Raw genomic sequence first — 16,859 nt, 5'->3', positions numbered from 1 at the left:
GGATGGATGGATGGATGGATGGATGGATGTGGATGGATGATGGAGGGATGGAGGGATGGAGGGATGGAGGGATGGATGGATGGAGGGATGGATGGATGGAGCTCTGCTGCCTTCCCATCACTCCCGCCCTCGACTGAGCCAGGAAGGCGAGGGAAAAGCAGTGTCTACACCTTCTTACCAGGAGGAGAAAGCTCTCACAGCCAGCATTACTCTGCCACTAATGGCAATTAGTGGCAGAGTGAGGTTTTCCTGGATCCAATACGGTGAAATAAAAGGTGCCCCAGCTGCTGGAATCCGAATTCAAGGGTTCTGCTACAATGGCTGGAACCACCCCAAGTACCCAAAGCAGCATCAGCACTTTCCCTGCTCAGCGTTGGGTGTCCCTGATGGCGTCTGCCATGCACTGGGTGTCAGTGATCAGCTGCTGAAGAGGAAATGCCGAGCCCTGATATGCAGAGCTGCCCCCCAAGGAAGAGGTCAGTGCAATCAGCCAAGTGCTGAGTGCTGCTGGTTCCCTCCACCACTGACAGGAGTCGAGGGCTCGGGAATTCACAGGCTCAGGCTTTTGAGCAGGAATCTTTCGAAATGCCTAGTGCTCAGATAGACCAGAGGCTTTCAGAACTTTCTTCAGAGGAAATGAGTGGACACATTCACTCTGAAAATGTGAGCACAGCACCTGATCTAGGTTTTGAACACCCAATTTCACAGAATACAACGAGCCTACAACATTATCAGAGGGCAGCAGCACCTCTGCCATGGAGACAGGCTGGGGTTGTTCAGCTTCCCCTCTGGAGAAGAGGAGGCTCCAGAAAGACTCTGGAGCACCTTCCAATACCTAAAGGGGGCCTACAATAGACATAGAGGGCTTATTTTCAAGGGCATGTAGTGATAGGAAAAGGGGTGATGGTTTTAAACTGAAAGAGGGCAGGGTTAGATTAAATATTAGGAGGAAATTCTTTACTAAACGGGTTAGTGAGACATGAACAGATTGCCCAGAGAAGCTGTGGCTGCCCCATCCCTGGGAGTGTTCAAGGCCAGGTTGGATGGAGCTCTGAACAGCCTGGTCTAGTGGAAGGTGTCCCTGCCCACGGCAGAGTGGTTGGAACTAGGTGATCTTCAAGGTCCCTTCCAGCCCAAACCCTGCCGTAATCCTAAATTCAACACAACTAAATCCTGCAGGAAAAATCAAGGGAATATTTACACTGGCCACCATGAAGATTTGACTAAGATCTGCATAAATCATCTCAAAGAGATCTGAACATTAAAATGGCGAAAAATACTCAAATCCCTTAGACAATGTCTGTAATCATCATCTTGAGTCTCAGGACAGATTGCTCTGACTTTTTAGGGGGCCAGGGAACTCGGTATGCTTGCCCCACAACGTCACTGAAGAGACCAGCAGCTCAGAACAGGGCTCCAAACTTTTTGTGATGATTTAGTCGGGACTTGATGCACACAATATCTAAAAGCTCCTGGGATACTGTCCAGACAGGACCTGAGGTGTACAACCTTAGCAGTGCTCCTGTTTTCTGGCAGTACTTTTGTTGTTCCCATCCAAATGGGGATGGGGAAATGTCTTCTCTCCTGTCTGTCTGCCCCTTCTCTTCCTTCTCGTGTTCTTCTGCTCAGTCCATTCCTCCTCACTCATGCACCTTCCTGCTCATCCCACCCCTCGTTCCCCCTGGCTCCTTCAGCTCCCATATCCTACCCTTGTGTCTCTGTCCTCCCCTGGCTCCGTCCTTTCCCGGCGTCACCGCTTTGTCCTCGTGATTCCCACGGCTCTGCCGTGCCCTCAGCACCCTCTCACTTCCTACTCCTCCCACTCCCAGCCTGACCCTGCTGCTGTCCCTGCAGAGGGAAACCCTGCTGAGCATTTTCCCACCGCCCTGACCAGTGCCCCAGCTCGGACGTCAGCGCTTTCGTGCCATGCCCAGGGCACGTGGAAGTCACCACGGGATCCAGCTCCGGGAGTCTGCTGCTGTGTGAGCAGAGATGCTGCCTGGAAGCATGTGGGGACACTGGAGGGCCTGTGCCAAAGTCTGCTGGGATCCCACATCCCGACAGTGGGGCTGGCTGGATTAAGAGCGGCACAGTGGCTATTCTTAGCTACCAAAGGAGCCTCCTGGTAGCTGCAAGAGGAGGGGCCTGGAGCGGAGAATTCCATGTTATAAATGGCTAAAGGCTTTCAAGGGAAAAGGCACTTTGCTTGCAGTGCTGCCTTTTTTTTTTTTTTTTTCTTTCCGTCCCCTGCTGTGGAAGATCCCTCCCTTCATACTTTCTCCCACCACCCTACAACCCTGCCTGAAGCTGACTCTCCAACTGAAGAGGTCTGAGGGTCACTGGAGGGAAGTTCCAGGTGCTCCCTTTCCCCTCCATCTCCTCCTCCCCAGCCATGAGCCGTGACAAGCTCAGCTCAGGGTGAGCTGGAGCGGCACAGGGGCAAGGGGAGGAGAAGCAGGGACGGGAAAGGGTGACTCTGTCTCCTGCCTCAGGGCTGGCTGAGCTGTGCCAAGGCAATCTCATTCCTACGCATGCCAACAAAAAGGTTCCCTGCCCAAATAACAACCTGGAAGTTGGCAACTCTGCAAGCCATGGGAAAAGTCACTGTGGTATGGATGTGTCAGGAACCTGCTGCGCAGGGTTAGGTCCTCTGGCAGCCAGAAAATGTGCAAAACGGGTCCTTTGCATCAGCCTGGTGGTCTGGCCACCACTGAGAGCAGGGAGAAAGTCCGTGCTGATCCCTGGTGTGCTACTTCTGCTGAGAAGAGACAGGAGTTGCAATGAGCTGCAGCACTGCAGCCTTTGGTCCCAGCTTGTGCTATCGCTGGTGAGGTTTAAGTTTTAAAGTGTGGGTCAGTTCCTTTACCATTTGAGTCTACACAAAAGTTATTGACCATTTACAGCCTCGGTCTGATGGGTATACAGCTGCTTGTGCATTGCCAAGTTACTCTTTCATGCTTTTGTCCAGTGGTGTGTTCTGCATATTCTCTCATGTTCAGGCCACCATTTGTATTCCTGTGCTGTGTTTCCCTGCCACTTCCTTTGGATACGCCCCAGCTAACATCCAGGTTGTGCTGGTCCACTAAATCCAGGTCACGTACTTTTAAAATGCAGGAATTTGCCATGCTTCATCTCTTAACTATCATTCTGCTGTATGTGGTTAGGTTTTTTCTAGCAAATAACTGTGGTGGGTTTTTTTTCCTCCAAAGGTGATTATACTTATCCAGTCTGGTCTCCTTCACTTCCTCCTATCTACTCTGGGACTTTACCTACCACTGAAATGCAATCTGCCTCCAGGGGAACAAAAAAGCAGCAGCAATTTAATAACCTGGCACGGCATTGTTACCAGCTCAAAAGAGTAGGGCTAAAAAGGTGAATTCTCCCTGGATGGAGGTATGGAGGCCACACACCTCTAATGCTCACTGGAAATCCTCAAAACAGGGCTTAAAGGAAACTTAATTGAGACCCAGGCCTTCCCCCCATGGCTGTGTATTTCACTTAAAGCTGCACATATGGAATGCAGCTCAAATAAGGGAAAAAATAAAATAAAATAGATGGGATCAAAGGGTTACAGACAGGCAGTAATTGAGTTGAACCGAACTATTAAGGCTGTTCAGGAGGGTCTCAAGCAATTCCTCATGCCTTAAGGATGAAACTCACACCCAGGCAGCCATTCCCTGCGAGTCCCCTTCCCTCGACTCATTCGTGCCACTTGTCCCTGGGTGCCTTTGAGCTCAAGCCCTGGGGTGACACCCCTCCCCGAGAGGCCACCGAGGGAAACCAGGAGGTCTTTCTTAGAGGTAAGAGAAGGAATACCTGGAAGGACTTGATGAAGGTCCAAAGCAGGGTCCGGATGCCCTCCCCTCGGCTCAGGAGCTTCACCAGGCGCATCACGCGGAAGAGTCGGAAGAAGGTGATTGAGATGCGCGAGTTTTCCTCCGCGTTCTGGAAGCCATCGGCACAGAGGCAGGAGTTACAACAGCACGGGAGCAACCAGGGCCCTGGGCCACAGAGGGTTCACTGCACTGTTCCTTGTCCTGGCTCTGCTCCCTGGGCTTCCACTCCCCGGCACTCCCAGGGAAAAGGGTGCTCAAGCCTGCCCTGTCCCCCGTGGTGGTGAGGCTGCTCTACAATGGCTCCTCTCTCTCATCAGCCTCTCCCTTCAGTTCGCCTGGGCTGTCAGGGATTAGGGATAGGTCACGCTTATACCCCTCCAATACATCTCCTCACATCGGAAAGAGGCAATTCCCCTTTGACCTTGCGCTGCAGGAGAAAAGACACTTTCCCTTTTGGCCTGTCCTGAGTGTTTCGCCCCAGTGAGAGCCTCAGCCAGCAGTGCTGGTGAATCTGTTTTTGGGGCACCTGCCACGTGCTGCTTGCTCTGCTGGGAAACAGCAGGTCCCAGATTTGCCCCTGGGTGCAAAACCCCACGGGGACAGGCTGTCCCTGATGTGCTGGTGTCCCTGGCACTGCTGCCAGCCTGGCTGTCCCTGTGCTCCTGCAGGCTGGGCCCTGGCCACTCACTCCCACTGCTGGGCTTTCCTCATTTCTCATGACCCCTTTGTATTTCCCACAGTCTGAGCGCTGACTTTTGTGTTGGTTTTTTTTTTTTTTTTTTTTTTTTAACATTTTATTTTGGCCTCGCTGCTACTGTTCAAGCACGGAGTATTTTAAAATAGTCTTTCTTCTGGCCTGTTTTTTCTCACAGCATCTGCTTTGTCCCTAAGCGTTTTCCCCTGGGGTCGCAACCAGCTCTGACGTTCCTCAGCCTTCACATGTGCGAAGGCAACATCCATCTGAAGGCTGCCGCAGCAGCAGGCTCACCTGGCCTTGGCAGAGGACTGGCTGCCTAGCTCAAGGGCGCAGCAAATGCCACGTTTTCCAGTTTATTAACCCCCTAAAATACCGTGCCAAGCCTGTGGAGCCGGTGCCTTCCGGTAGCAGCACTGTGGGAACGTGACCTCCTGTCACAGGGGGAGATAACACTGTCACCCTGCCACTTGACCTGCTGTGGGGCAAAGTGCATGGAAACCCCCCCTCTCTGTCCCCACCCAGGCTGCAGAGACTGCAGTTTGAGTCTAAACACCACCGAAAGAGCAACAGTTAGGAGGAAGAAACAGTGCAGATCACCCCTGCTGTTAACTACTCACCACTGTGTAAACCAAGAGAGAACAGACCCTTTGGATTTCCTGTCACTGGGCAGTGAAAACAGCAGCTGCTTGCCTGTCTGCTTCTGACAAGAGCACAAGGAGCAGCCCTCGGTGGATGTTTCTGGGATTAAACGTCCAGATGCAGACGTGTACCTGTGTGCGCTCCTGTTTCTGGGGCAGGGTGAGCAGATTGGTGCTCAGCTCTGTCCCTGTCCCAGCTGGGTGTGCTGGCTGTGACCCCTGCTCACACGGAGAGCACATCATCCTTGTTTGATCGCTTGGACATCAGGCTGCGGGCTTCAGCGAACTGCAGGGAGTTGCTCTGAGGTGAAGGAGGGAATGTGGCCTCCAAGGAATCAAAACTCACAGCACTGAATACTCTCAGTGCTGCAGACGGATAACTTTGAGCTCAAATACCTCTCCCAGTCCTACAGCAGCCAAGCTCCAATCCCATCTAAAACAGAGCTGAGGTCCAAATTTAGAGGTTGTGTGGACAGCAATCCTGCTGTGCTGGTGACTAAAGAACCAGTGTTTTCTTATTCTACCTGCTGTGCTTCTCGTTGCCTTGGCTCTTTAGGTGGCAGCAAGCTGGGACATGGGTCTGGTCAGAGGTTTTAGTATCCCTTTGTCCTTCCTTGCCGAGAGGAGGCAGAAATTTATCTCTGCCCTCCCAGCATCCTGGAGCGGGCAAAGTCTAAGCAGCAGATAAAATAGAACAAATCCCTCCCTGACGCAAATCTGCAACTTTACTGGCATTAAACCACTTGGCCAAAAACTGAGCGATGCCTCAGAAGATTACAGTCACTTTAAAAGCAGGTGGCTGTGGATTAGCTGATGCTTGAGTAGCCCTGCTCACTTCCTCCTGGCTTTCATCCAGCTTTTGGAAGGAGTATCCTCGCCAGAGGAGGCAGGGTGGCGATCCAGAAACTGGAGTTACTGCGGCTCTATGGGGTGGTGTGTTTTGTGCACCATGGCACCGCTCACTCTTTTTTTTCTTTCTTTTTTTTTTTGTCCAAAATACAAACTCGAATGTTCTAATCAATCACCCCACTGAAGAGGAGTTTCAGAGCTCCAACCCTTTCTTTCCTGGAGGCTTGGACATGAAGTCACACTGCACCCAATGTCACACTGATAGTGACGCAGGGACACGAAACCTTACAAGAAATCTTTCCAGGTCCAGTTCTCTCTTGGTGGTTCATTATTAGAAGGCAGAAGGACAGTTAACTCGACCAAAGGAAAGCTCGGGATGCACAAGAGATACACATGTGCAGCATATTCACAGCTCATGTGAACACCAGACTCACACCAATACACGACATGGCAGCTTCATGCACAAATAACTAGGCTGGGCTCGGAGAGAGAACTTGTGATCACGGAGAAGAGAAAAAAGGAGTGTGTTAGAAAGAGTGTCACAGAAGCTGGGAGGGTGGTCTGTATTTTCGGTCTTACCATAGAGGAAGAGCATTGGGTATGTTCAGCTGGCTTTAAAGAAAGGCAGACAGAAATAAGCTGTAATAAGTCTCCAATCAAGAGCCCTAGTACACTAGGTCTTGGCTAACACAGGAGCAACAAAATGGCAGAAGAGGGCAAAAGGGAATTTGAAAGAAATGCACAAGAGGCTGGGCTCATTCCCTAGGATGCCCAGGATCAAGGCTGGCCGTGGCAGAAGCAGGTGCAGCTGCCACTGAATTTGGTGTAAGCTCTCTCCACTGCCAGCACCACGTGTGAGTCCCGCCCAGTGTCTCCTGAGTGCTGGACACCCACCTGGCAGTGGAGGTACTGCACTGGTGAAATGTTTCTTGTGTCACCACTACGAGTTCAATGCAGGGGCTGATTTAGCTCTCCAACTCAGATCCAGTCTGCACAGGGACCAGCCAGCTTCTAGTGCATCCATCTGATTGGGAAACCCATCATATCCCAGTGCTAAAGCAACAGCGCTTGCTGTTCAACTATCCCCATCCCCTTACACACACTTCTGGGTGAGGCAACGGGTTGGGAGAGTCTGACTGGCTCTTGGCAACCCTAATTAGCTCACTCTACCTTCACCCACCTCGCAGCAAAGCCCTAGGGACCCAGTGGATGTGTTCTTGGAGGCCAGGCTGAGCTGAGCCCAGCCCTGGTCACGCCTGGAAGAGTCAAATTGCTGCAGACACTCTGCCTGATATTCCCTGATTAACCTCTGGGGCCATTTCCAATACTGAGAGCCATTCTAAAAACTACCCAAGGCTGCAAGAACCCTTAGGTGTAAGGAGCAGAACTGTAAATGAAATAAAACTGTCTTCATTAGGAGTCCTTCAGTTCAATAGCACTGTAATCCTTCAGGCCTAACCTCTACCATATGCCAAACCTGTCTGCTACTTTAGCAAAGCGGGAACTGATGCATTCATTCTTCTCTCAGTGTCAGAACTCCCCTCTAGTGCCATGGAGGACTCCTGCAGCATGCTCCTGCTCTCCAAGGATGCTGCAGGAATCAAACTGGCTTTGTATATTACCTGAAGGAAAACTGTAGTTTGGATGCACAGCCAATTTGGCGATACAGGCAAATGAGAGCAATTAAAAACCCGACTCATTTATTAATTTGGGTTAACTCGTTGGTTTGGCAGTGTCAGCTTTCATTGCTTTTTATCCTCCTCTTTCACATGTCTGCTCTTGTGTTTTCAGATCACATCCAGGCAAAAGTTGGCTTGAATACCAAATAAAGAAGCAGTGCCCATAGAGACATTTCTTACAGGTCAGGCATAGATTTTGATTTTGTGTGTTGCTAGGCAAACATCTTTCCAGCAAAGCCTTCCTCTGTCCCATCCCCCTTCCTCTTTCTAGTTCTGCAAATCTCCTTTTCTAACAGCAGAAGGACCCTTATTTCTGCTGCTTGCTGCATTCCTGGTGGAAGGTACAAAGGCCCTTCAAAATATCCGAAGGAAGCCTAAAAAATTTTTGAGGTTCTCCATCCTTCCTGGCTGACAGTGCTTGTGCATCTGTGACTGACAGGCTGAAGGAGCCTTTTGAGGTGCTGGGGGATCTTGTGCCTTCATTGTCATTTCTGCTCTTATGCCCTGAGCTAACTGGGCTGTGTTTTAAGATGTGGTCCAAAATGTACCAAATGATATCACTACCTATGGCAGAGGCTCGAAAGCAGCCCAGGAAATGCTGTTCTGCTAATTCTGGCAGGTGGGGTTTGTACAAACTGTGGCACTGTGGGCTGAGGTTCCTGCTGTGCTCGTGCACAGTGTGCGAGCTCACGAGGGGGAAATGAACCCCCAGCTTTGGGTTTCAATTTGAAAAAAAAAACCCCAACATTTTCTGATGCCCACAAAGGTCTCAGAAAGGAGACAAATCCTACCACCACCTGCCCAAAGGTGTACCTGAGCACAGGTATCTGAGAACCCATTGCTGGAACTTTCAAGTGTGGCCATTCTGAACTCTGCAGCTGAGAGAGCTACTGCTTGGTTATCCAAGAATCTTCAGCCTTGCCAGGGATGTGGGAATGCCAGTTTTAGGCCAAGGACAGGCAGGTGGCACCTGAGAACGCAGTGGTCACATCAGTTCCCAGAGATGGAGGCACGGTGACAAGTACTTGGAATTAAAGCCAGTGCCTATTGCCCATCTGAAGTGGACAGGATTTCATTTCTACAAATCTCAGAACGATGTGGGGAAAAAAAACCCAAACCAACAAACCTCATCTGTTGAATGTCTCTAAAACATGAGATTTTGGAGAAGCTACAGCACTGAGCAGAAAGCACTCCTGGCTGTAATGTTCCATTTCCAGCTGTCTCTGCTCCTGCATGGGGCTTAACCTTGCAGAGGAACTTCAAGCCTTCCATCCTGCCCTTCTCTTTTGGGGCATGAGTGGCATGAACATGCTGAGTGGCAAAGGTCCACAGCAGGGAGATCAGCCAGAGATGATGCTCTGAGCAGTTTCCCTCGTACAGAAAAGGGATCTGAAGTGTAAATCACAAATCCAGGGCCATATTTAGAGCGATACAGAAGGGAAGCTGCAGGCTGAGTGGGAGGAGAAATATCTGAGGCAGGATGCACCTGTGTAAAGACACTCAGGGGGGATGAGTGCAATGAGAAATGTTTGGGTATTTTTTTTTCTCTTTTTTTTTTCTTTCTTTTGATGACACTATATTTAAAAAGGCAACAGAGATGCTAAGGAGCAGAAGAGGCCAAGAAAGAGAAGAGAAGGTTCTAGAAGCCCAAATAAAAATTCACTAGGATAAAGACTGAGCGATCCCTGCACCATGTCTGAAAACCTCCTCAGAATATTGTTGCCTGCATAAATCTCATTCATATTCAGTGTGTACCAGAGCACCAGCTTTTAAAACAGATAAATTGCTTCAGCTGCTGCAAACCTGTGAGCATCCTTAGAGCCCCTACAGGCACAAAAGAGGAAGGCAAAGCTTTTGCCTGTCATGAAGTCAGGATTCCAGGTAAAAAAAGGTCTCTGGGAAAGAAGCCAGGTTCATTCAATGGAGAGAGACTTAAAATCTCAGAGACCACAGCACTGGATAAGGGAATTGTGTCCCTGCTGATTGTGCTCTGCCTGGGTAGGTGGGAGGGAGGTTTACTGGGAGCTACTTGAGAAGAACACAACCCCCTCCAGGTCCTGTCCAGCCTCCAAAATGTCTCACGTATCAAACTTGGTGTCTGATACTGCCATTAAGACAAGGGAAAAGTTTCTGATGGGTTGCGCTTTGGGAGCTAGGAGAGGATAAAATTTGCACTCCAGGAGAACCAGTCTCAGTCTTGCGAGAGCAACATGTAACAGAGTGAGTATAGCAGGATATTTATGCTCTGATGCAACCCATTCTGAAATTCTGAGAAGCAAAGACAGCAGCAAAAATATAAGCAAAAAAGGCTTTGTGGAGTCACAGCGGTATCAAAGTTCCCTGAAATATCCACGGCTTAGAATATCTTATGGATAAAGATTTGGAAGAGAACAAGGAAGTGTGTTAATAGGCAGATTCAAATGGAAGTTACAGTAGGAAATTCCCGAGAACAGACATTAATCCCACCTCATCCTTGTGGAACCCTGGAGATGGAGGACCGTGTTGGGAGGTTTGAGTTCCTTTTGCTGACAACTGGAATGGCTCTCCAGAGAAGCAGCACCTGGAAATGCCTGCAAGGGAGCTTCATTAGGTGTGAACAGGGTGTATTTAACCCATAGAACCACGGAGGCTCCTCCAGTGCTGGGTGAGCATCAGTGGCTGCTCAGTAGCTGTTGCAGCCTGGCTGCACTGAGATGACAGGACAGGCAGGCAGCATTCCCTCTGCCAGCCCTGCTGACGGTGGCAATTCTTTTACACCACAGGACACACTGAAGATGAGTCCAACTCCCTTGGAGGGGACCCAGCCTTTGCTAGGAAGTCCAAACTGATCTTTTCCCTGATGTTCAAGAGCAGAACTTCCTTGCTGATAGTTTTTTTTACTTTCTAACAACGCTTTCATTCGTAGGGAGGAATCCCTTTCTGCAAGAGATGATTCAACCTTTGTGTCGCGGAGAGCATTTAAGCAGCTGAATGCACAGTGTTATAATTGCTTAGAGTTGTCTCAGTCGATGCAGAGGTACAACTGCAGCCTTCTAGTCACGCCTGATAGCCCTAGGTTGGAAGAGAGGAGAGGAAACGTGTGTCTGAGATGCTGGCACCACAATATGACAGAGTGGCTTCACGTTTCTCGGGAGAAGGAGTGGCCAGATGCTGATGCTGCCTTTTTGCGACCAAAAATCTGTAATGAGGAAACTGTGGGTGAAGCTTCTGGGAGCCCACTTGGAGCAGTTGGTTGTGGTCATGGATGCCTGCTGAGGCATTTCCTTGACTGTTGTTGAATTTGGAGAAGGAAAAGTTACCTGTGAAGATCTGTTGGAAACTTGCTGATCGGTCCGTCAGCTTTGTCCCATGAGCAAGGGGGTGATGCATGTTCACTTCTTGCTTTTTTCTCTGAGAATCCTCTCTGCAGAGCTCACCTGGGCAGGCTGAAGTGTTGTGCGGTTCCTTTGCATTTGTAGGATGTCAGCCTTTCCTAGACCAAGGTCTTTGTACACAGAGGTCTCCTCCAAGAGTCCTACTTCAGCCATGCTGCATCTGTGACTTTGGGCACAAGGTGAAGGGGGGAAAGAGACATTCTGGGGAAATGAACTCGTCCAAACCATAGGTAAGACGTGGAGGGGAATTAAAAGCACAAATAGGGCAGTGATAAACCACACTGCTCTTCTGGAGATGTTTCCTTCCCCACGTGGTTACACTGAGATGGGATCTGCAAGGTTGCGAGTTTCAAGAAGAACAAGAATTTACCAAAATATGGGAGGGAAAAAAAAAAAAAAAGGAGGTTTAGAAGTTAGAGGCATGGTGAAAGAAGACACTAAACATCCTCTTGTATTTGCAGTGTCAAAAATCTGAAGTGACCTCAGGAGGATGAGTTGCACAAGCCTTTGTGGAGAGCTGGAAAAAAGTCAGGGTTTCAAATCAACCTGACTGCTGGCAAGGTAATATTCTGCCTTTCCACTGGGGAGTTACCACAGCCCCTTCCAGAGCCATCTGTCTGCCACTGCTGCCTGAGGTTTTCATCACAAGCACCCTGGAGATAACCCACCAGCCACCAAAAGTCTGGGAGGTTATTATAAGGCCAGGCAGAAATGTATCTGGTATTTCTCTGGCAGGGAATTCTGCTGGATTGCAGATGGCATCATTGTCAATTCCCACAACCTAACAGTGAAATCAGGTTATTAGCAGAAGGAAAAAAAAGTACAAACTTAAAAAGTTTCTCAAATCTTTGAGAGTTTCTGGGAACGTTTTGAATAAAACTAGCCAAAATTATTATATTTTTTTTTCCCCCTGCAAAAATATTTTCTGTTAGAAGAACGCTGATGCTGAAAGTCAAATGTTCTGTAGAAACATGCAGATTTTGAAACAGGCATTTCAGAAATGTGAGGTTGAAATCTCACATTTTGTCCTCACACATTTTAATTTGGTTTACATTTCCATCATAAAGCATATATAACTAAGAAAAAAAAAAATCAGTGCCAGATTAAACTGCTTTTACTTTACTGAAGCATATGCTTTGAATCTTGATTATTTCAATAGAAATGATCTTTTACTGAAAGTTTTTCAACTTTAAATTTTCCTCCTATTTTAGCACCAAAAAAAAAAAAAAAAGTTACAGGAGACTTTTGGAGATAAAAAAAATCGAGCCTCTCTATAGCTCTAATCTGGGTGAGGCACTGGAGGCTTTTTTTGGATCATTTAATGCCTATTAGATCTTACAGGAAAACAGGGAATTGAGGGGTGTGATGCTGCTTTTACTGGGGCAAATGGTGAGCAAATGATTGTCGATTTCCCTGGGAAAAGCTCTGGGTGTTCCAGTGCAATGAAACGTGCTGATACTCAGCTCTGCAGAGGAGCCTGAGCCCTCCTGCAGCAGGGACTTAAAATTCCATTTGTTGCAAGGAGGGGAATTGGGGAAAATGCGACATCTGCAATGAGCTTTGCCATTCCGTTTCTGCCTGCACCAGCTCGTGGGGGCCAACGGGCACCGAGCGTCAGCTCATCCAAATGCAATGTAAATGCATTTATACTCCACTGATTCCACATGATCTCAGACCTCAGGGGAAACATTACCATATCCCCATGCAACAAAAGCCTGTTCTGAATACAGTTAATAAGGGCAAGGTAACTTTTAAAGCAAACGAGTCCTGCAGCTATCAGGTTTTTGTTTTTTTTTTTTTTTTTTCCCCCCCTTAATTTTCTATGCGTTCTAAGATTTTGAAATTCTGGAGCTTGCTTTTCTAATTAGCTTCTAATATGCAAATCGTACCGATTTGAATAGCTTATTAATTAATTTCATATATATATATATATATCTCTATATCTCCATGAAATTGTCAGACAGTAGTCTTGAGGTTCCAAGTGCTTAAGGTAAATATAAGAAAAGTCAATTGCTTTAATTTGGTTATGCAGATTACCCTAGATTGACAATTAGAGGACAAGGAATGAAAGGGCTGCTTTTTTACACAGCCAAAAGCTCTGTGTTTTTTCTTTCCCCCCACGACTTTCGGAAAAGCAGAACAATTGGTAAAGTCTATCTGTGCAAATGATTCTCAATTTTCAGGACGTTTTAATAATTATTCTCATTAGCTCTGGGAAATCAAGTCTTATGGTAATCAAGCCTGGGGGGCTCCTGAGAAAGAAGAAGTCACTAACCAGGATCAGAGATGTAGTGCTCATCTTCAGGTACAGCTTCAGCTCTGACTCACAGGGGCAGGTGCAGCTGGCCTGTGCTTCGTCATTTGTGTTCTGGGGGACAGGCAGCCAAAAGGAGCCCCAGAACATCTGGATGAGAAGGTGCTGGAGATGAATTGAGCCATGAAAATGAATGTTGAAAGGCTACCTGTGTGCAGGACTTTTTGTTTTACGGGTAGAGTGGCTTTGAGGATCTTCTGTTTGAGTAACTGAGGAGAGGTTTTGCTGATTTGAACACCAGGAGCCATGTCTGACGAGCTTCTTTTCCATTAAACTCGCCTTTTCATTTGACCAGTTCCTCATGCACAGGGCAGTGGCTCCCAAAGGAGCTGATCAGTCTGTCCCAGCCTGGAGCAGCCTGAGGAGGACGACCTTGGAAACAGAACAGACCACTGAGCAGGATGGAGAGAGAGCAGGAGTGAGAATTTAAGTTCCCGTATTCAGTTTTCTTCACTTTTGTTACCATCCATGCCAACAGTGTCCTCCTGAGCAATCCAATGTGCTTCACTGCATTTCCTAAGGCAAAGTTAGCACAGCTTTTAAACATCAAACTCAGCGGTGTATTTATCACTGTGCTGGAAAGGGCAGGCTTCTTTTCCTCCACCACTTCAGAAAGATTTATGTTCTCAAATACATTGTTCATTATTCTCTTCCCTTTTTTTTTTTTTTTTCCCCATTGTCTGGGAGGGAAGAGGGAGAGAAATCTTTGGGACAGGTTTTCCAAAAGGAGCACAGCCTGTACTGGTTTTGCCTCGTTCCGAATAACAGCTATTTTCACATCCAGGTTCTCCCACCCCAAACACCCAAATGAATCCATCCCCCTGACTTATTTGTAGCAGCGTTGTGCAAGCACAGCCGCTCTGGAGGGCTGCAAGCTGGGAGATGTTCTCTGACACACTTGGCCAGCTCAGGTTCTCCTGCACTAAGACCACGACAGCGATTTTGATGTCAAAATAAAATAGGAGATAAAGACTTTAAAAAAAAAAAAAAGTTCAAAACATTCACGCCAGTCCTAATGACTTTACAGGCGTGCTGTTGTGCGCTGCGCAAGAACTGATTTTTCCATTTCTTGTAGCATCCCGCAGCCTGCCTTGGAAATGAGAATGGCAACAGAGCTTTTCTCTGAGAACTTCCTGAGCCACTGATGGGCAGGAGCTTTGTGTCCAACACCTTGCACTGCACCACGGGTACTGAGAGGGTGAGAGGCATCTCTGGCTTCTTCTTCCCTGCAGACTGGTGATTTGAGGAGTTAAACAAACTCCCAGAGGCGTGTCCTTCTGCTGCCATGGCTGCGTTTGTCTTCTCTGCACCGGATGTTTGAGCACTTCTGCAGGTATTTGTTGATTACTTCTGAATTAGCTGATGGTGTGGGAAAAGGATGAGGAAGAAGGAAAAATGAAGAACAGAGTGTTATTGGTGTTTCTGGGGTTTCTCTGGTCAGCCTCAGGCTGAAAGGAGGAGGGAGCCCTTTGGACTTTGCAGGGTTCCAGAAGCACCTGAATCCAGAAGGGAACTGCAGTGGGATCTTTGTTGTACTGCTCAAATCCTGTACAACGATGGGGAATTACAGTGGTGGTGCTAAGGCTGGAAGGAGGCCTGTGGTCTGCAGCAAAACCCCCACTCCTCGGTGTAACTCTGGGGACTACTGGAGCCAGATGGAGGCTGGACCAGGAGCAGGTTTTTCTGGGAAGGGAGGCAGGTAGGCCACCAGTTGAAAGATTCCATGTGCAGGGTTGCCAGGACCCATCCTTCGGGAAGCCCAAAGGCTCTTTCTGGGACAGCGTGAAGATGGATGAGCCATCTCTGTGCTTTGATTAAGGTTCTTAAGCAAAGGTTTCTTTGCTTCAAGAAGCTGCACGTGCTGGTGGAAGCAGGAGAAAACCCAACCCACCTTCGCTCCAAAGCAACAGGTCTGCGGGTTGCAAGAGGCTCTGGATGGCTGCAGGTGAACTATCAGCCCCTGTCAGTTTTGTGTAATTAATCTTTGCCCAAGGGAGGATACCCAGAGATAGCAGCAGCCCAAACAGAGAGATTGTTATGGACCATTTTCTTCTGAGATTTGTAGCAGCTCGTGTTTAATCCCCAGTCTGTGTCTTTTCATTGCCTTTTAAATGAGAAGGTTATTTAATGTTGATGCAGAGCATTTCCTAGGAAAAAAACCCCCAAACCAGCCTACAGACTCGTACTGGATTTCTGCATGATATTATGGGATACAATAAAGCCCACGTGTCATCCTGGGATTTGAAATGCCAATCACAGGCATTATCAGAAGACATTAGAAGTGGTCATGTGGAGACTGGGAATAGATCTTACAAAGCTACTGAGCAACGTTTTCTTGTTCTACACATCTTTCCAAGAATAAATTATTCTTGATTTGATGGATTATTTGATAAAAGAAGCCACGGGTAGGTACTGTTAAGAAGATACGCAATGCTCACTCTGTGTGATTTACTGTGTCCAAGTACGGTCACACAGCTGAGTCTCAAATTCCCTGCCTCTAAACATCAATTTGTTTTGATGTTTTCCTATCAACAAGTGTTTCCTTACAGCTGAGGCATCTTTGCCTTCATGTCTGTTCACCTCATGCAAAGATGCCTGGCTTTGGATGAAGGAGATTTTCTCCCAGCCACCCAGACAAGGCTCAGCAGGCAGCACTGGTGTCTCTGAGCTTCAAAGTGGAGCTGGAGAGAACAACTGGGGTGCCACCAGCTGGGACATCCCACCACTCCGCAGCAGCACTTAGAGCCAAGTCACATTTCTGGGCCATCAATCAGCTGACCATCAGCACGACCCAGTCCCTACAGCTTGGTCATCTGGCTGGCAGCAGGGAGTGGGTCCCATTTAGCAGACGCCTGGGAAGAGGTATGAAGCTGAAGTTGTTTTGTCGGCACGTTGTGCCAGACGGTCTCCACAAAGAGCAGATCAGGGAGGGAAGGTAAGAGCACAGCCATTGAAAAACCAGATGTCTGTTAAAAAATAATAAAAAAACCCAACCCCACCCTTCTTGTGTTTGCCTGGTTGGCGCACGAGAATGTAGAAGAAGCAAGGCAAGAGCTAGATGAGGGCGCTACATTTGCTACGTTAGAAAGGATAAAATTGATTTATATATGTTTGCCCTTGATTGCAGATCTGGGTGTGTATTTGATGGGAAGTCTGCACATTTGGCTTCGCAGACTTGGTACCATCACCATGCTGAAAGGCTGCCCAGTGCCTGCCACAAAAACCCTCACCAAGGGGAGCAGCAGTTCCCCTGGGCTGGTGGGATCTTGGCTGAAGACAGAGAAGAAAATCTACTCCTGCATAAGACAGAGGGGAACTTTCTGCTGCCTTGCTGAAAATGCCCGCTGCCCAAGATTTCAGCAGAACTGGGAGAAGAAGCTGGGGGAGAAGAGCAAGTTAAAGAGGAAAACAAGTGAAGTGCTCGTGTGTGTGTCTTCCCTTCTTCCATCACCTCCGTTGCTTTCATTGGAAC

General features: G+C 48.2%; 1 protein-coding gene across 1 annotated transcript in view; it reads right to left on the bottom strand.

The window, feature by feature from the left end:
- CACNA1C (calcium voltage-gated channel subunit alpha1 C) overlaps positions 1–16,859 on the bottom strand; it is a 449,625-nt gene that overhangs the window by 25,445 nt on the left and 407,321 nt on the right. The window contains exons 34-35 of the mRNA XM_066184282.1: positions 6,600–6,632; positions 3,817–3,945 (exon numbers count right to left, since the gene is read on the bottom strand). Of these exons, the coding sequence (XP_066040379.1) occupies positions 3,817–3,945; positions 6,600–6,632 (162 nt within the window). The remainder of the gene's footprint in view (positions 1–3,816; positions 3,946–6,599; positions 6,633–16,859) is intronic.

Source organism: Chamaea fasciata, unplaced genomic scaffold, assembly GCF_029207755.1.
Source record: "Chamaea fasciata isolate MVZ Bird 193981 ecotype frontalis unplaced genomic scaffold, bChaFas1.0.hap1 SCAF_5, whole genome shotgun sequence".
In the NCBI taxonomy this organism is placed as follows: Eukaryota; Metazoa; Chordata; class Aves; order Passeriformes; family Sylviidae; genus Chamaea; species Chamaea fasciata.
The sequence above is the reverse complement of the archived record's forward strand: the minus strand, read 5'-3'. Positions and strand labels throughout refer to the sequence as shown.